The sequence below is a fragment of the Pongo abelii genome, chromosome 10 (assembly GCF_028885655.2).
Source record: "Pongo abelii isolate AG06213 chromosome 10, NHGRI_mPonAbe1-v2.0_pri, whole genome shotgun sequence".
Taxonomy (NCBI): domain Eukaryota; kingdom Metazoa; phylum Chordata; class Mammalia; order Primates; family Hominidae; genus Pongo; species Pongo abelii.
In genome coordinates, this window is record NC_071995.2 from 73,472,959 (window position 1) to 73,499,832 (window position 26,874).

At 38.3% G+C, this 26,874-nt stretch overlaps 2 protein-coding genes and 1 long non-coding RNA gene across 10 annotated transcripts in view; 1 reads left to right on the forward strand and 2 right to left on the reverse strand.

Moving 5' to 3' along the window:
• The window catches only part of GLIPR1L1 (GLIPR1 like 1), a 43,782-nt gene extending 21,291 nt beyond the window's left edge, over positions 1-22,491 (forward strand). The window contains exons 4-7 of one of the 3 annotated variants that reach the window (XR_008512001.2): positions 11,647-11,735; positions 15,124-15,212; positions 22,219-22,245; positions 22,334-22,491. Coding sequence is in view for 2 of the 3 variants with exons in the window: in XM_024257466.3 (XP_024113234.2) it covers positions 11,647-11,735; positions 22,219-22,245; positions 22,334-22,425 (208 nt within the window). In the remaining variant the exon portion in view is untranslated. The remainder of the gene's footprint in view (positions 1-11,646; positions 11,736-15,123; positions 15,213-22,218; positions 22,246-22,333) is intronic. The other 2 variants (XM_024257466.3, XM_024257467.3) reach the window with 2 other exon arrangements.
• CAPS2 (calcyphosine 2) overlaps positions 1-26,874 on the reverse strand; it is a 122,765-nt gene that overhangs the window by 79,535 nt on the left and 16,356 nt on the right. The gene's annotated exons all lie outside the window — the stretch shown is intronic.
• Positions 8,444-23,722, reverse strand: LOC134759521 (uncharacterized). The gene is made up of 2 exons (XR_010135800.1): positions 23,323-23,722; positions 8,444-9,572 (listed from the first exon to the last, which is right to left on the reverse strand). It is a non-coding gene; the product is annotated as an uncharacterized LOC134759521 (long non-coding RNA).

The following is a 26,874-nucleotide window of genomic DNA, read 5'->3' on the forward strand; positions in this document are numbered from 1 at the left end:
TAAAAAAAGAAAAGAAAAAAATTATCCAAGATAGAATCCATAGAGGAAAAAATATCCAACAAGATAAAATGTGTATCAGTTGCAATACAACTTTTAGTGGAAATTGATTTCCTTACATTGGACTCCCTGCTGGCCAGCGGGGCAGGCTGGAGACTGCCTAAGAAGACCGGGTCCCAGGAGGGAGGGGTGCCCACCACCACCATGGCTCCAGTTGGCCATTTCCCCTGCTGCTGGTGCCAGCAAGACTGAGTGGTTTGGACCAGGAGAAATTCCCCACAGCACAGCACAGCCACTGTGACAGTTTGTGGCCAGACTGCTTCTTTAAGCGAGACCCTGACACATTCCTTGTTGCCAGGCAGGGCCTCCCTGAGGGATTTTCAGCACCCTCAGCCAGGGGTTTATGGACAGATCTCTGATTTCCCTGAGAGGAGCCCCTAGGAGGAGGGGCAGCCACAGTATCATGGACTGCAATCTTATCCTTTTCTGCCAGCAAGCTCTGAGGAGTCTGGGTAGTCTGGACAAGGGAAATTCCTGCTTATTTAAGTGGGTCCCTTATTCTATTTCCCCTGACTGGGTGAGATCTCCCAACAGGGGTCTCCAGGCACTGCATACAGGAGCATTCTGGTGGGCATCAGGTCAATGCCCCTCTGGGACACAGTGCCCAGTGGAAGGATCAGGCTGCCATCTTTGCTGTTCTGCCACCTCCACTGGTGATACTTCCAGGTGTCAGAGGGACCCAGGTGAACAGGGTATGGAGTAGGCCCCCAGCAAACCACAGCAGCCCTAGGAAAGAGGGGCCTTACTGCTAAAAGAACAAACAGAAAGCAACAACAGCATCAATAAAAAAAGACCACAAAAACCCCATCCAAAGGTCAGCAGATTCAAAGATCAAAGGTAGATAAACCCTTGAAGATGAGAAAGAATCAACGCAAAAACACTGAAAACTCAAAAAGCCAGAGTGCCTCTTCAGCTGCAAATGATCACAACACATCTCCAGCAAGGGCACAGAACTGGGATGAGGCTGAGATGGATGAATTGACAGAAATAGGGTTCAGAAGATGCATAATAATGAACTTCACTGAGCTAAAGGAGTATGTTCTAACACATTGCAAAGAAGCTAAGAACCATGATAAAATATTACAGGAGCTGTTAACCAGAATAACCAGTTTAGAGAGGAATATAAATAAACTGATGGAGCTGTTTAAACACAACACAAGAACTTCACAATGCAATCACAAGTATCAATATCCAAACAGACCAAGTGGCAGAAAGGATATCAGAGCTTGAAGACTATCTTGCTGAAATAAGGTAGGCAGACAAGATTAGAGAAAAAAGGAACAAACAAAATCTGTGAGAACTATGAGATTATGTAAGATTGAACCTATGATTGATTGGGGTACCTGAAATAAACGGGGAGAATGAACCGAGTTGGAAAACACACTTCAGGATATCATCCAGGAGAACTTCCTCAACCTAGCAAGAAAGGTCAACATTCAAATTCAGGAAATCCAGAGAACCCCCGTAAGACACTCCATGAGATCAACCCCAAGACACATAATCATCAGATTTTCGGAGGTCAAACTGAAGGAGACACTGTTAAGGGCAGCCAGAGAGAAAGGCCAGGCCATCTACAAAGGGAAGCCCATCAGACTAACAGCAGACCTCTCAGCAGAAACCCTAAAAACCAGAAGACATTGGGAACAATATTTAACATTCTGGTTTTTTTTTTTTTTTTTTTTGAGATGGAGTCCTGCTCTGTCACCCAAGGTAGAGTGTACTGGTGTGATCTTGACTTACTACCACCTCTGCCTCCCAGGTTCAAGTGATTCTCCTGCCTCAGCCTCTTGAGTAGCTGGGATTAGAGGCACTCCCCACCACACCCGGCTAATTTTTGTATTTTTAGTAGACACGGGGTTTTGCCATGTTGGCCAGCCTGGTCTTGAACTCCTGACCTCAGGTGATCCACCCTCCTTGGCCTCCCAAAGTGCTGGGATTACAGGCATGAGCCATCATGCTGGACCAATATTTAACATTCTTAAAGAAAAAAATTTTCAGTCTAGAATTTCATATCCAGCCAAACTAAACTTCATAAGTGAAGGAGAAATGAGATTTTTTTTCAGACAAGCAAATGCTGAGGGAATTCATCACCACCAGGCCTGCCTTGCAAGAGCTCCTGAAGGAAGCACTAAATATGGAAAGGAAAAATGGTTACCAGTCACTACAAAAAACACGCTGAAGTACACAAACCAACAACACTATGAAGCAACTATATAAATAAGTCTGCAAAATACCAGCTAGCATCATGATGACAGGATCAAATTCACATATAACTATACTAACGTTAAATGTAAATGGCCTAAGGGCCCCATATAAAAGACACAGAATGGTAAGCTGGATAAAGAGCCAACATCCATCAGTGAGCTGCATTCAAGAGACCCATCTCACATGCAAAGACATACATAGACTCAAAGGGATGGAGGAAAATTTACCGAGGAAATGGAAAACAGAAAAAAGCAGAGGTTGAAATCCTAGTTTCTGATAAAACAAACTTTAAACCAACAAAGATCAAAAAAGACAAAGAAGGGCATTATATAATGGTAAAGGAATCAATTCAACAAGAAGAGCTAACTATCCTAAATATATATGCACCCAATACAGGAGCACCCAGATTCATAAAACAAGTTCTTAGAGACCTACAAAGAGACTTAGACTCCCACACAATAATAGTGGGAGATTTTAACACCCCACTGTCAACATTAGCCAGATGATAGAGACAGAATATTAACAAAGATATCCTGAAGTTGAACTCAGCTCTGGATCAAGTGGACCTGACAGATATCTGCAGAACTCTCCACCCCAAAACAACAGAATATACATTCTTCTCAGTGCCACAAGGCACTTATTCTAAAACTGCACATAATTGGAAGTAAATCACTCCTCACCAAATGCAAAAGAACTGAAATCATAACAGTCTCTCAGAAAAAATACAATCAAATTAGAATTCAAGATTAAGAAACACTCAAAACCACACAACTACATGGAAATTGAACAACCTGCTCTTGAATGACTCCTGGGTAAATAATGAAACTAAGGCAGAAATCAAGAAGTTCTTAGAAACTAATGAGAACAATGAGACAACACACTAGAATCTCTGGGACGCAGCTAAAGCAGTGTTAAGAGAGAAATTTATAGTGCCAAATGCTCACATCAAAAAGCTAGAAAGATCCCAAATTGACATCCTAACATCATAACTAAAGGAACTAGAGAACCAAGAGCAAACAAACCCCAAAGCTAGCAGAAGACAAGAAAAAGCCAAGATCAGAGTGAAACTAAAGGTGATACAAACATGAAAAACCCTTCAAAAAAATCAATGAATCCAGGAGCTGGCTTTTTGAAAAGATTAATAAAACAGAAAGACTGCTAACTAAATAGAATAATAAAGAAGAGAGAAGAATCAAATAGACACAATAAAAAATGATAAAGGGGTATCACCACTGACCCCACAGAAATACAAACAACCATCAGAGAATACTATAAACACCTCTGTGCAAATCACTTGCAAAATCTAGAAGAAATGGATAAATTCCTGTAAACATATGCCCTCCCAAGTCTGAACCAGGAAGAAGTTGAATCCCTGAATAGACCAATAACAAGTTCTGAAATTGAGGCAGTAATGAACAGCCTATCAACCAAAAAAAGCACAGGACCAGACAGATTTACAGCTGAATTCTACCAGAAGAACAAAGAGGAAATGATACCCCTTCTTCTGAAAATATTCCAAACAACTGAAAAGGAGGGACTCCTCCCTAACTCATTTTATGAGGCCAGCATCATCCTGATACCAAAACCCGGCAAAGAAACAACAAAAAATACTTCAGGCCAATATCCCTGATGAACATCAATGCAAAAATTCTCAATAAAATACTGGCAAACCAAATCCAGCAACATATCAAAAAGCTCATCCATCACAATCAAGTTGGCTTCATCCCCAGGATGCAAGTCTGGTTCAACATATGCAAATCAATAAATGTAATTCATTATATCATCAGAACTAAAGACAAAAACCACACGATTATCTCAATAGATGCCAAAAGGCCTTCAATAAAATTCAACATTCCTTTATGTTAAAAACTCCTCTCAATAAACTAGGAATTGAAGGAGCATACACCAAAAAAAAAGAGCCATTTATGAGAAACCCATGACCAATATCATACTGAATGGGCAAAAGCTGGATGCATTCCCTTTGAAAACCAGTATAAGGCAAAAAAGTCCTCTCTCACCACTTCTATTCAACATAGTATTGGAAGTTCTGGCCAGAGCAATCAGGGAAGAGAAAAAAAAGGGGAGGGTATTCAAATAGGAAAAGAGGAAGTCAAATTGTCTTTGTCTTTGTTTGCAGATGATATGATCCTATATCTAGAAAACCCCATTATCTCATCCCAAAAGCTTTTTAAGCTGATAAGCAACTTTGGCACTCTCAGGATACAAAATCAATATGCAAAAGTCACAAGCATTCCTGTACACCAACAACAGACAAGCAGAAAGTCAAATCATGAATAAATTCCCATTCACAACTGCTAGAAAGAGAATAAGATACCTAGAAATACAGCTAACAAAAAAAGTGAAGGACTTCTTCAAGGAGAACTACAAACCACTGCTCAAGGAAATTAGAGAAGACACAAACAAACGAAAAAACATTCCATGTTCATGGATAGTAAGAATCAATATCGTGAAAATGACCATACTGCCCAAAGTAATTTATAGATTCAATGCTATTCCCATTAAACTCATTGACATTCTTCACAGAACTAGAAAAAAACTATTTTAAAATTCATATGGAACCAAAGAAGAGTTTATGTAGCCAAGACATCCTAAGCAGAAAAGAACAAACCTGGAGGAATCACACTACCTGACTTTGAACTATACTACAAGGCTATAGTAACCAAAACAGCATGGTACTGGTACAAAAACAGACACACAGACCAATGGAACAGAAGAGAGAACTCAGAAATAAGACCGCACATCTACAATCTTCTAGTCTTTGACAAACCTGACAAAAAGAAGCAATGAGGAAAGGACTCCCTATTTAATACATGGTGCTGGGAGAACAGGCTAGCCATATGCAGAGAATTGAAACTGCACAACTTCCTTACACCTTATACAAAGATTATCTCAAGATGGATTAAAGGCTTAAATGTAAAACCCAAAACTATAAAAACCCTAGAAGAAAATCTAGGCAATACTATTCAGGACATAGGCATGGGCAAACATTTCATGACAAAAACATCAAAAGCAATTGCAACAAAAGCAAAAATGGATAAATGGGATCAATTAAACTAAAGAACTTCTACACAGCAAAAGAAACTATCATCAGAGTAAACAAGCAACCTACAGAGTGGGAGAAAATTTTAGCAATCTATCCATCTGACAAAGGTCTAATATCCAGAATCTACAAGGAACTTAAGTAAATTTATAAAACAAAATTCATTCAAAAATGAGCAAAAGACATGAACAGACACTTCTCAAAATAAGATATTTATGCAGCCAACAAACTACAAAACACAGCTCAACATCACTGGTCATTAGAGAAATGCAAATCAAAATAGCAATTAGATAACATCTCATGCCAGTTAGAATGGCAATTATTAAAAAGTCCAGAAACAACAGATGCTGGTGAGGTTGTGGAGAAATAGGAATGTTTTTACACTGTTGGTGGGAATGTACACTCCACAATAGTCAAACCATTGTGGAAGACAGTGTGGTAATTCCTCAAAGATCTAGAACCAGAAATCCCATTTGACCCAGCAATCCTATTGTAAGGTATATACCCAAAAAATATAAATTATTCTATTACAAAGATACATGCACACGTATGTTCAGTGCAGCACTATTTACAACAGCAAAGACATGGAATCAACCTAAATGCCCATCAATGATAGACTGGATAAAGAAAATGTGATATATATACACCATGGAATACTATGCAGCCATAAAAAGGAATGAGATCATGTCATTTGCAGGGACATGGATGGAGCTAGAAGCTATTATTCTCAGCAAACTAATGCAGGAACAGAAAAACCAAACACCACATGTTCTCACTTACAAATGGGAGCTGATCAATGGGAACACATGGCCACACAAAGGGTAACAACACACACTGGGGCCTGTTGGGGGTAGGGTGGGGAGAGGGAGAGCATCAGCAAAAATAGCTAATGCATGCTGGGCTTAATACCTAGGTGATGGGTTGATCTGTGCAGCAAACCACAATGGCACACATTTACCTATGTAACAAACCTGCCCATCCTGCATTTGTACCCTGGAAATTAAAATAAAAACAAAAATATAATTTAAAAAAAGAAAAAGAAGAGAGATGACAGCAGAGTTTTCACTAGACATAATGCAAGAGAAAAGACAGCAATATCTTTAAAAACAAAAGCAAAATGAAACTGTCAAATGAAAATTCTATACACAGAAAATCTTTTAAAAATAAAGGTTAAATATGTTTATAGATGACTGGAGATGATAAGTTTGTGGATAAATATATAAGATGTTTTCTTATTTAATTCTCTTTCAAAGATAATTATTTAATCAAAATAAACATATTGTGATATTGTATATGTAAAATTGAACCACCTTGAAGTTCTTTTAATCCATGTGAAGTGCCATAATCTAACTTGACCATGATAAGTAAAAGATGCACACTATAAATTCTAAAGTAACCACTAAAATTAAGCAAAACAAAGAGTAATTGCAAATAAGCCAACAAAGCAGGTAAAATGGAATTTTTAAAAGATATTTAATTAACCCAAAGAAAGGCAAAAAGAAAGGAAAAGGGAAACAGAAAACAGATGAAGCAAATAAAATGAATAAGATGATAGCCTCAAACCTAACTATCAATAATTATGTTAAATTTAAATGGTACAAATGCCCCGAATTAAAAAAGAGATTGCACAATTGGCTAAGAAATTGAAAACCAGCTTTATGCTGCCTATGACAAACTTTAGGATTCTTTTTTTTACTTTGAATATAAAGACACAAATAGACAGAAGCAAAAGAATGGAAAAAGGTTTACCATGCTATCAGTCAAAGAAGGCTACAGTGCTGGGCACAGCGGCAGACACGTAAGCCCAACTACTCAAGAGGCTGATGTGGGAGAATCATTTGAGGCAAGAAATTCAAGACCAGCCCTAGCAGCAGAGTGAGACTGCATCTATAGAAAAATTTTTTAAAAAATTACTTTGGCATGGTGGCACATGCCTATAGTTCAGTTACTAAAACAAGTAAGTTTAGCAATCTTTTAGGATAAAAATAAGTATACAAAAATTAATTACATGTCTGTATGCTTTAAATATATATTATATATATATTTAAACTATATGTTATATAATATATAATACATATGACATATATATGGTTTAAATATATATAATATAGATAATATATTATATGTAACATATATGGTTTAAAAATATTGTTCATAATATATATATAATGCGTGTGTGTGTGTGTGTGTATATATATATATATAAGCTTACAGACTACATAAAACAGATAAAACATAAAAATATAGAAAAACAGACCATAGGACTGATTTGGCCTCTGGGCCATACTGTGCTGACTGCTACTGTATAGAAAATCCACTGGAGCCTACCAAAACTCATCTAAAACAGGTAAGTTTAGCAATCTTTTAGGATACAAAATAAGTATACAAAAATTAATTACATGTCTGTATACTAACACTTAACAATCAGAAATTGAATGAAAATAACATCATTTATAATAGCATCAAAAATATAAATTATCTAGGAATAGATCTGGCAAAAGAAAGAGACATGTACTGAAAACTACATAATATCATGAGAGAAACTAACAAAGACACACATAGTGAGATATAACTCAGTATTGTGAAGATGTCTTTTTTTTTTTTTTTTTTTTTTTTTTTTTTGCTGAATTGATCTATGAATTCAAGACAATCCCAGTAAAAATTCTACCAGGCTTTGATTGTATAAATTGAGAAGTTGATCAGAAAATTCATGTGGAAGTACAAAAATTTTGAATAACCAAAACAACTTGAAATAGAATAAATTTAAAGGACGAATACTATTGCTTTCAAGTGCTAATAATATGGTTTTCAAAAGTTATTAAAACTGTAAAATATTCCCAACATTGTGGTATTTGCATAAAGTTAGACAAATAGATTAGTGGAATAGAATACAGAGATCAGAAATAGACACACACATGGTTGACCACATTATTTTCAAGTAATTTTTCAGAAATGCACAAAGGTATTTCAGTGGAAAAAAAATTAATAAATCGTACTGCAACAATTAGTTATCCATAAAGTAACTTGGATCTATACAACTACAAAAATTAACTCAAAATGGATCATAGATGTATTTGTTCATTTTCACACTGCTATAAAGAAATACCCAAGACTGGGTAATTTATAAAGGAAATAGGTTTAATTGACTACAGTTCCACATAGCTAGGGAGGCCTCAGGAAACTTACAATGATGGCATAAGGCAAAGGGGAAACAAGCACCTTCTTCACAGTGCAGCAAGAGAGAGAAGAGAAAAGGAGGAACTTCGAAACATTTTTAAAACCATCAGATCTCATGAGAACTCACTCACTATCATGAGAACAGCATGGGGGAAACTACCCCCAGGATCCAATCACCTCCCTCTCTCAACATGTGGAGATTATAGTACCCTCCCTCAACACATGAGAATTACAATTAGAGATAAGTTTTGGGTGGGGACACAGAGCCAAACCCTATCATTCTGCCCCAGCCCCACCCAAATCTCATGTATTTTTACATTTCCAAACCAATCATACAGTCCCCCAAAATCTTAAATGATTTCAGCATTAACTCAAAGTCCATAATCCAAAGTCTCATCTGAGAAAAGGCAAGTCCCTTCTGCCTATAAGCCTGTAAAATCAAAAACAAGTTAGTTCCTTCCTACATACAATAGGAATACAGGCATTGGGTAAATGCTCCCATTCCAAATGACAGAAATTGGCCAAAACAAAGGGGCTATAGGCCCTGCACAAGTCCAAAATCCAGTGGGGCACTCATTAAATCTTAAATCTCTGAAATAATCTCCTTTGGCACCATGTCTCATATCGGGGGCATGCTGATGGGAGAGGTGGGCTCCCATGGCCTTGGGCAGCTCCTTCACAGGCTGATAATGAGAGCTTGTGGCTTCTCCTGATGCATGGTGCAAGTTGTCATTGGATCTACCATTCTGAGGTCTGGAGAATGGTGGCCCTTTCTCACAGCTCCACTAGGCAGTGCACCAGTGGGGACTCTGTGTGGAGTCTCCAACCCCACCTTTTCTTTCCACACTGCCCTAGTAGAGGCTCTCCATGAGGGCTCTACCCCTGCAGCAGACTTCTGCCTAGACATCCAGGCATTTCCATACGTCCTCTGAAATCTAGGTGGAGGTTTCCAATCTTCAATTCTTGACTTCTGTGCATCCACAGGCCCAACACTGTTGCAGTCTTTCTTCCCCTTAGCTCAGATAGGTCTGAGTTCTTGTCTCACAACCAGGAAGAATTAGGTGTGCAGACACTGGAAAGTGAGTGGAGTAGAATTAATTAAACAAAAGAGAAACTCTCAACAAAGAGAAACATGGCAGGAAGGGGATGGTTCCCCTACCCAAAGGCTGGAAAGTACCTCTTTGTGGCTGGGACTGGGGCCCTTTATGGACTCAGAATGAAGAGTGTGTGCTGATTGGTCTGTGAGAATGCCAAAAAAAAAAAAAAGAAGTTAAAGTGAAGACACCACTCAAAGCTGGCCACAACAGTGTAGAAAACTAATTAGGAAAGGGTAGGTATATGTAAAATAGGTGAAGGGTGGGTATCAATCAGAGGAAAGTGCACCAAACAAGAAAATAAGTTCTCAATCCAGTCCAAAGATTTAACTTGTAGCTTGGCTTTCAGGTTTTAAACTGTCTTTGGCTTGAAGGTGGGGTTTCACCAGGAACCCAACCCTATCTGCCTAGGCATTTGGCTGCCTCCTGCCACTCTCAACACCATATGGAAGTCACCAAGGCTTGGGGTTTGCACCCTCTGAAGCAACAGCCCAAGCTGTACCTCAGCCTGTTTTAGCTGAGGAAAGAGATGTAACTGACTCACAGTTCCACGTGACTGGGGAGGCCTCAGGAAACTTACAATCATGACAGAAGGTGAAGGGGAAGCCAGAACCTTCCTTACAGGGCAGCAGGAGAGACAAAAGTAAAGGAAGAACTTCTAAACACTTTTAAAATGATCAGACCTCAGTAGAACTCACTATCAAAAGAAGAGCATGAGGGAAACCACCCCCATAATCCAATCACCTCCCTCCCTAAACGTGGGGATTACAGGTTCCTCCCTCAACACATGGGAATTACAATTCAAGATGAGATTTGGGTGAGGACACAGAGCCAAACCATATCAATAGACCTAAATGTAAAATCTAAAACTATAAAAATTTTAGAAGAAAAGATGAACAAAAACCTCTATGACCTTTAGATAGCCAAAGATTTTTAAACTACCACACTAAAACAATGATATATAAATTTAATGTCATTAAAATTAAAAATAACTACTATTCAAAGACACTGTTAAGAGAATGAAAAGACAAGCCACCTGGAAGAAAGTCTGTAAACAACAATAATAACAGCAACATATATCAAATAAAGGATGTACCCTGGAATATAGGAAGAACTCTCACAATTCAATATAAAGAAAACTTAAAACTCAATTTTAATTTTTTTAAATACAAAGAAGATACGTAGGTAACAAATACACACATAAAAATGCTCAACATCATTAGTCATTTAAAAAATACAAATTAAGGTCACAATAAATACCACTACACCACTATTAGAATGGCTAGAGAGTGGCCATGCCAAATGCTGGGGACAATGTGAAGGCCATGGTATTCTCATGCACTGTTAGATCTGTGTCCCTATAATGATATATGTATGAATGCTTTGAACATTCATAGCAACCCTGTTGGTAGTGATCAAAAACTTGACCAACCCAAATGCCCATCAATTGAAGAATATATAACTAAATTGTGGCAGATTCTTTAATGGAATACTACTCATGTTGTTATATTTTTATTTGTGTACTCTAAATAAGTAACACATTTTTAAATCTTTCACAGATAGAAGATAAAGAAAGAGGCTTTGAAAAATTTAAGACATACTATTAAAAATCAGGCATAATAGCTGTCAAGTCTTACATCATCAAATAGAACTAGATAAGGACTATGATATTATACTTTAAAATTAAAACATAAAACACATATTTATGTTCGTAATTTAAATATTACTTATTTCATATACAAAATGAGAAATAATCATACTATCTATGACAAAAACTTTGCAACTATCACATGCATAATTACATTGGGTTCACATCTCATTATTCTTCTATAGAATATTCAAGAATAGAATGTCCACGTGATTCATCCTGTAAGGAATTCTTTTAATAGCTTATTTTAACAAAAGAAATGAAAATAAAATTGAGACATATTATTATTTTTCATTTTCAACATTTATGACTTAATGAATGTCTAAAACAACTTGCATGCATGCATGAACAAAATCAGAGAAATTAACAGCCATTTGGCTAATCAATGTTTCTCTTTTTTACAGAGGAAATTTTGCAAATATGCCTCCTTACATAAGAGGAGAATCTTGCTCTCTCTGCTCAAAAGAAGAGAAATGTGTAAAGAACCTCTGCAGTAAGCAAAAAAAAAAATAATATTATTATATTTAGAGAGCAAAGTTTCCATATATTTATTATATTTTAAAAATTTGGCTTCTCAAGTTTACAAATTATGGACAAGATTTGATTGTTGTTATCTGATGATATAAATCATTTGTCATAAATTTTAATACTTAAACTCAGATGATTCCTGTTTTCTTCACTGATTACTCCCCTTCTGAAGCTAAAGAGCAGAAAGGAATGAGGTACAACCATGATTCAATTTGCTGCTGCACTGAAAATAACTATGGGTTGAAATGCTTCTTATTTTTACTTGCTTTCATTGACCTCCTGTTATTAGTTGTTAGAATAGTGACCCATTCAGAAGTAATTTGTTAGTCAATGTCCAAAGTAACTATAATTTAAAACTAACATGTTTCTCTTTCATGATCAGCTTTTTGGTTCTCAAAACAAATATGCTTTTTAAGACTAAAAGTATAAATTTTGGGCAGTGAGGGCAGAGAAAAAAAAATGGAGCCACATGTCAGCAAAATATCAAACTCTGTAAAACATTTGAAGAGATTTATTCTGAGCAAATATGAGTGACCAATGGCCTGTGAGACAGCCCTCAGGAGACCCTGAGAACATGTGTCCAAGGTGGTCAGGCTACAACTTGTTTTTTACATTTTAAGGAGACATAAGACATCAATCAATACATGCAAGATGTACATTAGTTCTGTCCAGAAAGGCAAAACAACTGGAAATGGGGCTTGCAAGTCAAAAGTCAAAGGCAGATTCAAAGATGTTCTGATTGGCAATTGGTTAAGTTAAGTAATTGTCTAAAGGCTTACAATCAATAGAAGGGAATACCTCGGTTAAGATAAGGGGTTGTGGAGACCAAGGGTTTATTAAGTAGATGAAACCTCAAGATATCAGGCTTCTGAGAGACTAGATTGTAAATGTTTCTTATCAGATTGAAAAAGTCTCTTCTATTAGACTTAAGATCTCTATTGGTGTTAATACTGGTCAGCTTCTGACCTCCCCTTTTCCATCATGGCCTGAACCAGTTTTTCAGGTTAACTTTGGAATGCACTTTGTAAAAGTAGAGGTCCATTCAGATGGTTGGGGGGCTTAGAATTTTAGTTTTGGTTTACATTCTCCCCCTTCTGGCCAACATTTGCCATAGGCAAGATCAATGGCCAGTAAACATTTACTTTATCCCATAGTGTTGTCAGGGTGGCATGGCTGCCTGCCCCAAGTTCATCCTGTCCCTCATTGGAACCCCTATTGCCAAGGGACCTAGATCCAAAAACTTATAGCCAATTTAACTGTTCCAACCCAGATGGGAATGGACATGGACAGGCATTCATTAATTGTTAAATTTTTTTAAGTAATATAAAAGCCAACAAACAAAAACACAAAGGTGAAGATACAAAATTGACTTATCTTTAACTTCTATACATTCAGCTGCTGTAATCTTGGTTTTAGTTGTAGACTTATAGCAATTAGCTACACAAAACATAAGCATTATTAAAGCATTTTAAGCTAAGGAATTTAGAGATTTTTGTTGTGCCACATTTCTTTTTGTTGTCTTTAGTAATGTGTCCTAAGGTGTCTGATAAAAATTTTTAGTATATAATTATCTGCATAAATCCCATAACTGTGAGTACCCAGGAGGCTTTGTCATGGGTATCTTTATATTCTTTCAGTAATAATTTGTTGTTAATTCTACAGGAATCAGCAAATTATTTATGGTTAGAATGGATTAAAAGGTGCCACATAACAGCTCAGAAGGAAAAGTCCATGTTTTATGAGCTGTTTAGGCATCTGTGTACCCATGCTTCATTGAGAGGATCTGAACTAATTATACCCCTCAAAACCAGCCCTTGTAATCTCATGCAACCACCTCTTGCACAATAGTCCCTGGGCCTAGAGAGAAGGTGCTTGTATAGTTTTAGCAACAGAGCATATGCAATGAAAAGCAGATCAGGCTCAATGGGATTCCAAATGAGGAACATTTTCAGGTTTTGTCAAATCATCTGTCGTCTTCAGAATGTCATGATTCTGGTTTTCCTGGAAGAAGTAAAACCATGAGCAATAAATCACATTAATAATTTGACAATTAAAAAAGAATGTGTGTGTTAGAACAGAAAAAGGAAACTATTCCACTAGGGCACTAACTAAAAACATAAAAAATTACAACCTGGTACTCTTTAGAGGATTACTGTAGCCAACAGATAATTCATAATTCTTTTTACCTTCTTTTGCATATAACTTTTAAATAACCTTTGAATGAAACAAACATTATTTACCTTTCAATAAGAATACATTTTTTAAAAAATGTTTTCCTATCATTTTTTAAGTTGAACGTTGCCCAGAGAGTTAATGAATATACATTGTTAAATATAACTTTAGATTCAAACAAACTTTAGACAAGTTTGTTTACAAACATTTATTCTATTACATTTGCCTCATTAATTTATTTAATAGTTCACCTACAGTATTTACAAAAACTGTGATAGTCATCATTTAAAATTATTTCCCTGTTAACCATTTTTATACCCTATGAATTGTGGGTGTTTACTCAAGAAATAAACTTAAGGCTAACTATATGAGTATTTTACCAATAATTCAGTATGTAGCTGTTTTCATTAAACCAACAATACCAAATGTCTTATTTAGCAAAAATTACACAAGCAAAGATTATTCTGTTTTGGGCTGGCTTTATAGTTTTATAACCCTTATGCAAAATTTTGACACCTTATAATATTTGCCAGGGATAAATATGAACCCACTTGATCAATAAACAAACAAAAATGCTACAATTCTAATTCTAATGTTACCTTACGAAGAATTTTAAAGCCAGTTTATTTATTAAAGATTTTACTTAAGTCATGTGAACTTGAAAAGCATGTGGGCTTATTATTTTACTTAATTTATGACTACTCTTAACTTTAAGCCAATTTGGTACCTTGTGGCCACAATCCATAACAAAACACATAAACACATACATACGCACTCATAGAAAGATCCTATTTTTTATTTCAGAACTCTAGCCATAAGATATTAATACAAACTCACTGGTTTACAGAAAGGAAGAAGATTGGATCTAAACAGTGGTTTTTGTCTCAGTAGAAAAGTAACAGCAGATTTAGAGCAGGCAGAAAAGAAAATAGAGAAGTAGAGAACTCAGGAACTCTTGAGTTGCAGATTGACCTTTGGGCTATGAATTTTTCTTTGACGTAATTTGCCCATTAGCCTAAAATGTGCAAAACAGACCATAATATGTAACTAGTTTGGGTACTAGTAAACCTGGCATGCCCTCAAACTTTTTCATTTTGCACAAACACTTGCAAAGAGAGGCACCCTAAAACTAACACGGCACCTCAAAGTGGATCATTCTCCTTGTCTTTTCTCTTTTTCAGATGGTTGCCCACTTTTTTTTCTTAAAAGGAGGAATGGAGCTGTCGCCTAGGGTTTTTTTGTGTTGTAGATCAATGTGTGCTGATTTTGGGTGAGACTGCAGTGTTTTACAAATGAGTCATTTCCACGCTCTTATGTGTCTCAGTTTCTCTCTCCAGAGGTCTATCACCTCTGAGAAGGCTAAAAATGCCAAGTGAACAGCTCTATATGCATTTCTTGAATGAGTCTTTTAAAACTAATTTTGTTGAGGGTTCCCTGTAGGGGCATGTCAAAAGGGGTTAACCACCCAGACATTCCCACTCAGTCCCCAGTCACCCAAGGGGCAGCTTGCAGCTTGGAGTAACAAAATGTCCTTTCTCTTCAGAGCTGAGGAGGTAGGTCTTTCATTTATCTATAAAAATGGCAGTTTAAGTTTCTCACAAAAATGCACAGACAAGCCAACTGAGATTAATTTGGGGAGAAAAAGTAATGGAGAAGACACTTTAGAATACACCTCCAAAGTGGAAACCAAATAGGATACCCAAAAGGCGAGGGATCTCCTTGGCTTTAGAAAAAGACAGTGGAGAAGATCCTTTAGAATGCACCTCTAACCTAGAATTAGGATCCTAAACAATAGCTTCCTAGGAGGAAAAAAAAAAAAAAAAAGAACTTTTTGACTCTTTCGTAGTAACACATAGCTTAAAACACAAACATACTGTATAATTATACCAAAGTATTTTATTTCGTTATGTCCATCTATAAGCTTTTTTCCACTTACAATTTTTTTTCTTTTTTTATTATTTATTTATTTTATTTATTTATTTATTTTATTATTATTATTATTATACTTTAAGTTTTAGGGTACATGTGCACAACGTGCAGGTTAGTTACATATGTATACATGTGCCATGCTGGTGTGCTGCACCCATTAACTCGTCATTTAGCATTAGGTATATCTCCTAAAGCTATTCCTTCCCCCTCTTCCCACCCCACAACAGTCCCCAGATTGTGATGTTCCCTTCCTGTGTCCAAGTGTTCTCACTGTTCAATTCCCACCTATGAGCGAGAATATGCAGTGTTTGGTTTTTTGTTCTTATGATAGTTTACTGAGAATGATGATTTCCACTTTCATCCATGTCCCTACAAAGGACATGAACTCATCATTTTTTATGGCTGCATAGTATTCCATGATGTATATGTGCCACATTTTCTTAATCCAGTCTATCATTGTTGGACATTTGGGTTGGTTCCAAGTCTTTGCTATTCTGAATAGTGCCGCAATAAACATACGTGTGCATGTGTCTTTATAGCTGCATGATTAATACTCCTTTGGGTATATACCCAGTAATGGGATGGCTGGGTCAAATGGTATTTCTAGTTCTAGATTCCTGAGGAACAGCCACACTGACTTCCACAAGGGTTGAACTAGTTTACATTCCCACCAACAGTGTAACAGTGTTCCTATTTCTCCACATCCTCTCCACCACCTGTGGTTTCCTGACTTTTTAAGGATTGCCATTCTAACTGGTGTGAGATGGTATCTCATTGTGGTTTTGATTTGCATTTCTCCGATGGCCAGTGATGGTGAGCATTTTCTCATGTGTTTTTTGGCTGCATAAATGTCTTCTTTTGAGAAGTGTCTGTTCATGTCCTTTGCCCACTTTTTGATGGGGTTGTTTTTTTCTGGTAAATTTGTTTGAGTTCATGTAGATTCTGGATATTAGCTCTTTGTCAGATGACTAGGTTGCAAAAATTATCTCCCATTTTGTAGGTTGGCTGTTCACTCTGATGATAGTTTCCTTTGCTGTGCAGAAGCTCTTTAGTTTAATTAGATCCCATTTGTCAATTTTGGCTTTTGTTGCCATTGCTTTTGGTGTTTTAGACATGAAGTCCTTGCCCATGCCTATGTCCTAAATGCTATTGCCTAGGTTTTCTTCTACGGTTTTTATGGTTTTAGGTCTAACATTTAAGTCTTTAATCCATCTTGAATTAATTTTTGTATAAGGTGTAAGGAAGGGATCCAGTTTCAGCCTTCTACATATGGCTAGCCAGTTTTCAGAGCACCATTTATTAAATAGGGAATCCTTTCCCCATTTCTTGTTTTTCTCAGGTTTGTCAAAGATCAGATACTTGTAGATATGTGGCATTATTTCTGACGGCTCTGTTCTGTTCCATTGATCTATATCTCTGTTTTGGTACCAGTACCATGCTGTTTTGGTTACCGTAGCCTTGTAGTATAGTTTGAAGTCAGGTAGTGTGATGCCTCCAGCTTTGTTCTTTTGGCTTAGGATTGACTTGGCGATGCGGGCTCTTTTTTGGTGCCATATGAACTTTGAAGTAGTTTTTTCCAATTCTGTGAAGAAAGTCATTGGTAGCTTGATGGGGATGGCATTAAATCTGTAAATTACCTTGGGCAGTATGGCCATTTTCACGATATTGATTCTTCCTACCCATGAGCATGGAATGTTCTTCTGTTTGTTTGTATCCTCTTTTATTTCATTGAGCAGTGGTTTGTAGTTCTCCTTGAAGAGGTCCTTCACATCCCTTGTAAGTTGGATTCCTAGGTATTTTATTCTCTTTGAAGCAATTGTGAATGGGAGTTAACTCATGATTTGGCTCTCTGTTTGTCTGTTATTGATGTATAAGAATGCTTGTGATTTTTGTACATTGATTTTATATCCTGAGACTCTGCTGAAGTTGCTTATCAGCTTAAGGAGATTTTGAGCTGAGACAATGGGGTTTTCTAGATATACAATCATCTCACCTGCAAACAGGGACAGTTTGACTTCCTCTTTTCCTAACTGAATACCCTTGATTTCCTTCTCCTGCCTAATTGCCCTGGCCAGAACTTCCAACACTATGTTGAATACAAGTGGTGAGAGAGGGCATCCCTGTCTTGTGCCAGTTTTCAAAGGGAATGCTTCCAGTTTTTGCCCATTCAGTATGATATTGGCTGTGGGTTTGTCATAGATAGCTCTTATTATTTTGAGATACGTCCCATCAATACCTAATTTATTGAGAGTTTTTAGCATGAAGGGTTGTTGAATTTTGTCAAAGGCCTTTTCTGCATCTATTGAGATAATCATGTGGTTTTTGTCTTTGGTTCTGTTTATATGCTGGATTACATTTATTGATTTGCATATATTGAACCAGCCTTGCATCCCAGGGATGAAGCCCACTTGATCATGGTGGATAAGCTTTTTGATGTGCTGCTGGATTCTGTTTGCCAGTATTTTATTGAGGATTTTTGCATCAATGTTCATCAAGGATATTGGTCTAAAATTCTCTTTTTTGGTTGGGTCTCTGCCAGGCTTTGGTATCAGGACGATGCTGGCCTCATAAAATGAGTTAGGGAGGATTCCCTCTTTTTCTATTGATTGGAATAGTTTCAGAAGGAATGGTACCAGTTCCTCCTTGTACCTCTGGTAGAATTTGGCTGTGAATCCATCTGGTCCTGGACTCTTTTTGGTTGGTAAGCTATTGATTATTGCCACAATTTCAGAGCCCATTATTGGTCTATTCAGAGATTCAACTTCTTCCTGGTTTAGTCTTGGGAGGCTGTATGTGTCGAGGAATTTATCCATTTCTTCTAGATTTTCTAGTTTATTTGCGTAGAGGTGTTTGTAATATTCTCTGATGGTAGTTTGTATTTCTGTGGGATCGGTGGTGATATCCCCTTTATCATTTTTTATTGCGTCTATTTGATTCTTCTCTCTTTTTTTCTTTATTAGTCTTGCTAGCAGTCTGTCAATTTTGTTGATCCTTTCAAAAAACCAGCTCCTGGATTCATTAATTTTTTGAAGGGTTTTTTGTGTCTCTATGTCCTTCAGTTCTGCTCTGATTTTAGTTATTTCTTGCCTTCTGCTAGCTTTTGAATGTGTTTCCTCTTGCTTTTCTAGTTCTTTTAATTGCGATGTTAGGGTGTCAATTTTGGATCTTTCCTGCTTTCTCTTGTGGGCATTTAGTGTTATAAATTTCCCTCTACACACTGCTTTGAGTGTGTCCCAGAGATTCTGGTATGTTGTGTCTTTGTCCTTGTTGGTTTCAAAGAACATCTTTATTTCTGCCTTCATTTCGTTATGTACCCAGTAGTCATTCAGGAGCAGGTTGTTCAGTTTCCATGTAGTTGAGAGGTTTTGAGTGAGATTCTTAATCCTGAGTTCTAGTTTGATTGCACTGTGGTCTGAGAGACAGTTTGCTATAATGTCTGATCTTTTACATTTGCTGAGGAGAGCTTTACTTCCAAGTATGTGGTCAATTTTGGAATAGGTGTGGTGTGGTGCTGAAAAAAATGTATATTCTGTTGATTTGGGGTGGAGAGTTCTGTAGATGTCTATTAGGTCTGCCTGGTGCAGAGCTGAGTTCAATTCCTGGGTATCCTTGTTAACTTTCAGTCTCGTTGATCTGTCTAATGTTGACAGTGGGGTGTTAAAGTCTCCCATTATTATTGTGTGGGAGTCTAAGTCTCTTTGTAGGTCACTCAGGACTTGCTTTATGAATCTGGGTGCTCCTGTATTGGGTGCATATAGATTTAAGTTAGTTAGCTGTTCTTGTTGAATTGATCCCTTTACCATTATGTAATGGCCTTCTTTGTCTCTTTTTATCTTTGTTGGTTTAAAGTCTATTTTATCAGAGACTAGGATTGCAACCCCTGCCTCTTTTTGTTTTCCATTTGCTTGGTAGATCTTCCTCCATCCCTTTATTTTGAGCCTATGTGTGTCTCTGCACTTGAGATGGGTTTCCTGAAAGAAGCACACTGATGGGTCTTGACTCTTTACCCAATTTGCCAGTCTGTGCCTTTTAGTTGGAGAATTTATTCCATTTACATTTAAAGTTAATATTGTTATGTGTGAATTTGATTCTGTCATTATGATGTTAGCTGGTTATTTTGCTAGTTAGTTGATGCAGTTTCTTCCTAGCCTTGATGGTCTTTACAATTTGGCATGATTTTGCAGTGGCTGGTACTGGTTGTTCCTTTCCATGTTTAGTGCTTCCTTCAGGAGCTCTTTTAGGGCAGGCCTGGTGGTGACAAAATCTCTCAGCATTTGCTTGTCTGTAAAGGATTTTATTTCTCCTTCGCTTATGAAGCTTAGTTTGGCTGGATATGAAATTCTGGGTTGAAAATTCTTTTCTTTAAGAATGTTGAATATTGGCCCCCATTCTCTTCTGGCTTGTAGAGTTTCTGCCAAGAGATCCGCTGTTAGTCTGATGGGCTTCCCTTTGTGGGTAACCCAACCTTTCTCTCTGGCTGCCCTTAACATTTTTTCCTTCATTTCAACTTTGGTGAATCTGACAATTATGTGTCTTGGAGTTGCTCTTTTCGAGGAGTATCTTTGTGGAATTCTCTGTATTTCCTGAATCTGAATGTTGGCCTGCCTTGCTAGATTGGGGAAGTTCTCCTGGATAATATTCTGCAGAGTGTTTTCCAACTTGTTTCCATTCTCCCCGTCACTTTCAGGTACACCAATCAGACATAGATTTGGTCTTTTCACATAGTCCCATATTTCTTGGAGGCTTTGTTCGTTTCTTTTTATTCTTCTTTCTCTAAACTTCCCTTCTCGTTTCATTTCATTCATTTCATCTTCCATCACTGATACCCTTTCTTCCATTTGATCGCATCAGCTCCTGAGGCTTCTGCATTCTTCACATAGTCCTTGAGCCTTGGCTTTCAGCTCTATCAGCTCCTTTAAGCACTTCTCTGTATTAGTTATTCTAGTTATACATTCATCTAAATTTTTTTCAAAGTTTTTAACTTCTTTGCCTTTGGGTTGAATTTCCTTCTGTAGCTCGGAGTAGTTTGATCATCTGAAGCCTTCTTCTCTCAACTTGTCAAAGTCATTCTCCGTCCAGCTTTGTTCCATTTCTGGTGAGGAGCTGCGTTCCTTTGGAGGAGGAGAGGCGCTCTGCTTTTTAGTTTCCAGTTTTTCTGCTCTGTTTTTTCCCCATCTTTGTGGTTTTATCTACTTTTGGTCTTTGATGTTGGTGATGTACAGATGGGTTTTTGGTGTGGATGTCCTTTCTGTTTGTTAGTTTTCCTTGTAACAGACATGACCCTCAGCTGCAGGTCTGTTGGAGTTTGCTAGAGGTCCACTCCAGACCCTGTTTGCCTGGGTACCAGCAGCGGTGGCTGCAGAACAGCAGATTTTCTTGAACTGCGAATGCTGCTGTCTGATCATTCCTCTGGAAGTTTTGTCTCAGAGGAGTACCTGGCCGTGTGAGGTGTTGATCTGCCCCTACTGGGGGGTGCCTCCCAGTTAGGCTGCTCGGGGGTCAGGGGCCAGGGACCCACTTGATGAGGCAGTCTGCTCATTCTCAGATCTCCAGCTGCCTGCTGGGAGAACCACTGCTCTCTTCAAAGCTGTCAGACAGGGACATTTAAGTCTGCAGAGGTTACTGCTGTCTTTTTGTTTGTCTGTGCCCTGCCCCCAGAGGTGGAGCCTACAGACGCAGGCAGGCCTCCTTGAGCTGTGGTGGGCTCCACCCAGTTCGAGCTTCCCGGCTGCTTTGTTTACCTAAGCAAGCCTGGGCAATGGTGGGTGCCCCTCCACCAGCCTTGCTGCCACCTTGCAGTTTGATCTCAGACCGCTGTGCTAGCAATCAGCAAGACTCCGTGGGCGTAGGACCCTCTGAACCAGGTGCGGGATATAATCTCCTGGTGTGCCGTTTTTTAAGCCTGTTGGAAAAGCACAGTATTAGGGTGGGAGTGACCCAATTTTCCAGGTGCCGTCTGTCACCCCTTTCTTTGACTAGGAAAGGGAACTCCCCGACCCCTTGTGCTTCCGAAGTGAGGCAACGCCTCGCCCTGCTTCAGCTCGCGCACAGTGCGCTGCACCCACTGTCCTGCGCCCACTGTCTGGCACTTCCTAGTGAGATGAACCTGGTACCTCAGATGGAAATGCAGAAATCACCCGTCTTCTGTGTCACTCACGGTGGGAGCTGTAGACCGGAGCTGTTCCTATTCGGCCATCTTGGCTCCACCCCCGAAAGTTTCATTTTCTTGTTAAAAAGTCAAACTAATTTTTGTTAGTTGATTGTCTTATTCTAAAAGCCATAAAAGCAAAGAAACATCTTTCTTGTTTTATAATATTTTATAATATTAACTTTTATTTTTACTTTAGGGACTCCACAACTTATTATACCTAACGGTATGTATCAAAATATTTTAGTATTAAATTATTTCCTCCCATTGAAAATGAATTGAACTCTTAACTATTCTGGTTTTGTTTTTAACAGAAAATCCATTTCTGAAGCCAACGGGGAGAGCACCTCAGCAGACAGCCTTTAATCCATTCAGCTTAGGTTTTCTTCTTCTGAGAATCTTTTAATGTCATTTATATACAAAAGAAATTCTCAAATGTTAAAATAAAGGAATAGTTTATTGCTTAATATAACTTATCATCACTTTGATTCTTTATTGAATCTTCTACACTCTTGCCTGATACCTAAATTTAATGTTTGTTTTTAACTCAAAAAATGTATTGTACGGAAAATGGATAACAGAATAAAGTCTTAAGATTATTTTTTAATTACAAATCCATATGTATATCAAAAGTGTTCCACTCTTTAATTTTCTAATGAGAATGGATTGTCATTTTAGTTATAGTACATTTAGAGAACTAAAGATATTTCAGATATTAAATAGTTTCCTTATATACCAGTAGTTTCTTTTATGAATACCATCAACATCATTCAGAAACAAAATGTTACTGAGGAAAGTTTTTTCAGATAGCATGTAATGTTATACATTATGGCCATAATCAATGGTTGGGGAATAAATCAATGAATTAAACTCAAAAAGGAAAATTAACTAAATTTTCAACCTTTAAAAAGTAAATATATGTTCTGCAAATTAAAGTTGCACTCTTCTAGGAGATTTATTTTTAAATATGCCCCATAGAAAATAACAGGATGCTAACAGCATATCTTTTAAAAGCCATATAAAATTAGTATAGGTAACAACACTTCTACAAACCAGAGAATTATTCAGTTCTGGCATTTCTTTTTTCTGAAGGAAAAAAAACATAACATTTAATAAATTCAGTTTTCAAAATCATCAATGCTGAATTGTTGACTCCTGTGGAGTAAATTATCTGGATGTTTTTCTTCTCAACTAAGGCAAGCTCCAGCTTCCTTCAGCTATTGTATTAGGGCTCTCTAAAGGGACAGAACTACTAGGTTATATGCATGTATAAATGAGAATTTATTAAGGAGAATTGACTCACACGATCAAAAGGTGAAGTCCCATCTGTAAGTTAAGAAGCAAGGAAGCCAGCAGTAGCTCAGTCCAAGTTTCAAAATCTCAAAAGTTGGGAAGCCGACAATTCAGCCTTCAGTGTGTGGCTGAAGGCCTGAGAGCCCCTGGTAAACCACTGATGTAAATCCAAGAGTCCAAAAGATGAAGAGCCTGGAGTCTGATGTTTGAGGGCAGGAAGCATCCAGCACAAGAGAAAGATGAAGTCTGGAAGATTCAGCAAGTCAGCTCTTCCATCTTCTCCTGCCTGGTTTATTCTAGCTGGCAGCCGATTGGATGTTGCCCACCCACATTGAGGTGGGTCTGCTTTTCCCAGTTCACTGCTCTCCTTTGGCAACACTCTCACAGACACACCCAGGAACAATACTTTGCATCCTTCAATAAAGTTGACAATATTAACTATCACAAGTCCACCCCTTGTCTACTTGAAAAATACACATCTCCTGAAATCATATATAATCTCCAAATAAAGACAATAATAAGGTTATAATTATGTCTAATATAAGACAGCTATCCTTTGTACAACTGGAAGTGCTCTAATCGTTAACCTAAATGTTATTACATGAAGTTAACAACACTTAAATGTCTAAATGAAGTCAGTAAATCTTATGTCATATGATAAAGGAAAAATAGAGGGAATAAAATCAAGATACTTTCTTAGTACAAGTGTATACATGCACAAACATATTCTTAACAAAATAAGGAGAAAATACTTATAACAATTACAGTCCTCATTTCTGCAACTGGTCACGTGGTTGTATTCATGACTACCTGTTGTTAGTTTCCCATTGACCTTAATCACAGGGCATGGAAAAACTAAGAAACGCTCTATGGAGTCTCCGGTATTCCATACATACTCTTCCTTATCTCCATTATGGAGTAGTAGGTTGATTTCATCTTTTTTGTTTGTTTGTTTTTTGTTTTTTTTGAGACAGAGTCTCTGTCGCCCAGGCTGGAGTGCAGTGGCACGATCTTGGCTCACTGCAACCTCCGCCTACTGGGTTCAAGTAATTCTCCTGCCTCACTCTTCCGAGTAGCTGGGATTACAGGTGCCCATCACTGCACCCAGCTAATTTTTGTATTTTTAGTAGATGGGGTTTCACCATGTTGTCCAGGCTGGTCTTAAACTCCTGACCTCAGGTGATCCACCTGCCTCAGCTTCCCAAAGTGCTGGAATTACAGGTGTGAGCCACAACGCCCAACCTGATTTCATCTTGATAGTTTAAGTCAATCACCCCAGCCAACACTATAACTCTTGTTAGCCTGTTGACTTAGAGGTAGAAGGAGCCCAGAGTGACCAGATGGCAATCCTAACCTCCAGTTTAATAGAATACTTCTTGTATCCCCTGGTGGCAGCATTTATCCCTCTGGAACAAAGATCTGTAGACCAGCAGAACGTAATGTCATGGGAACAGGAAGCAAAAATTTTGCTAGTGGATCACTAGGAGTGATGGTGAGTGGTGCCACTTCCACTTCCACCCTTTGATGCCTGGACTCATGAATCCTGGCTATGGGAGAAACTGTGCCATATACTGGATGCTGATTCAGAGCATACATAGTTTCTGAAGAACTTTGCCCCAGCCCTGTAAAGTATTGTCACCTAGTCGGCGTAATTATGATTTCAAAAGGCAATCCCACCATTCTATCAATCCAGCTGCTTCAGAATGATGGGGAACATGGTAAGACCAGTGAATTCCATGAGCATGAGTCCACTGTTGCACTTCTTTAGCCATAAAGTGAGTGCCTTGGTTAGAGGCAATGTTGTGTAAAATACAATTATGGTGGATAAGACATTCTGCGATTCCACGGATGGTAGTCTTGGCAGAGGCATTTTGTGTGCAGACAGGCAAACCCAGATCCAGAGTATGTGTCTATTGCAATGAGGATAAATCACTGCCCTTTCCATGATGGAGGCAGTCCAATGTAATCAACCTGCCACCAAATAGTTGTCTAACCACCCCAAGGAATGGTGCCATATCAAGGGTTCAGTGTTGGTCTCTGCTGCTGGCACATTGGGCACTCAGCAGTGGCTGTAGCCAAGTCAGCCTTGGTGAGTGGAAGTCCATGTTGCTGAGCCCATGTGTAACCTTCATCCCTGCCACCATGGCAACTTTGTTCATGAGCCCATTGGGTGATGACAGGGGTGGCTGGGGAAGAAGGTTGAGTGGTGTTCACAGAATGAGTCATCCTATTCACTTATTATTAAAATCCTCCTCTCCTGAGGTCAACCTTTGGTGAGCATTCACATGAGATACATATATCTTCACAGTTTTTGACTAATCATAGAGGTCCATCCACATACCTCTTCTCCAAATTTCTCTGTCATCAATTTTCCAATCATGCTTCTTCCAAGTCCCTGACCATCCAACAAACCACTGGCTACAGCCCATGTATCACTATATTATCATACATCTGGCCATTTCTCCTTCCAAGCAAAGTGTACAGCCAGTTGCATTGCTCAAAGTTCTGCACACTGGGGAAATTTCCCTTCACCAGCATCCTTCAGGGATACCAAGAAAGGGGCTATGGTGCTACAGCTGTCCATTTTGAGGTAGTGTCTGTATATTATGCAGAACCATCTATAAACCAGGCCCTAGTCTTCTTTTCCTCTGCCAGCTGATCATAGGGAACTTCTCATGAGGCCATCAATGCAGGCTGGGGGAGAGAAGGCAGGATGGCAGGAGTGGGGGCCATGGGCATTTGAGCCACTTCCTCATGTAACTTACTTGTGCCTTCAGGATCTGCTTGTGCCCCATCACGTATATACCACTTCCATTTGATGATGAAATGCTTCTGTGCATGCCCAGCTTTATGGCTAGATGGGTCAGAAAGCACCCAGTTCACGATAGGCATTTCAGGTTGCATGCTAACTTGATGACCCATAGTCAAACGTTCAGTTTCTACTAAAGCCCACTTACAGGCCAAGAGCTTTCTCTCAAAATGAAAGTAGTTATCTGTGGAAGATGGCAGGGCTTTGCTCCAAAATCTTAGGGTTCTCTACTGTGATTCACCTATGGGGGCCTGCCAAAGGCTCCTAACAGCATCTTATCTGCCACTGACACCTTAAGCATAATTGGATCTGCTGGGTCATATGGCCCAAGTGGCAGAGAAACTTGCACAGCAGCCTGGACCTGTTGCAGAGCCTTCTCCTATTCTAGACCCACACTCAAAACTGGCAGCCTTTCAAGTTACTTGATAGATGGGCCAGAGTAACACATCCAAATGAGGAATGTGTTGTCTCCAAAATCCAAATAGGCCCTCTAAGCATTGTGCCTTTTTCTTGGTTGTAGGAGGGGCCAAATGCAACAACTTATCTTTTACCTTAGAAGGAATATCTCCACAGGCCCCACAGCACTGGACCTCTAGGAATTTCACTGAGGTAGAAGGTCCCTGAATTTTAATGGGGTTTATTTCCCATCCCCTCGCATGCAAATGTCTCACCAATGAGTCCACTGTGTTTGCTTTTTCTTACTCATTGGGTCCAATCAGCATTATGTTATCAATGTAATGGGCCAGTGTGATA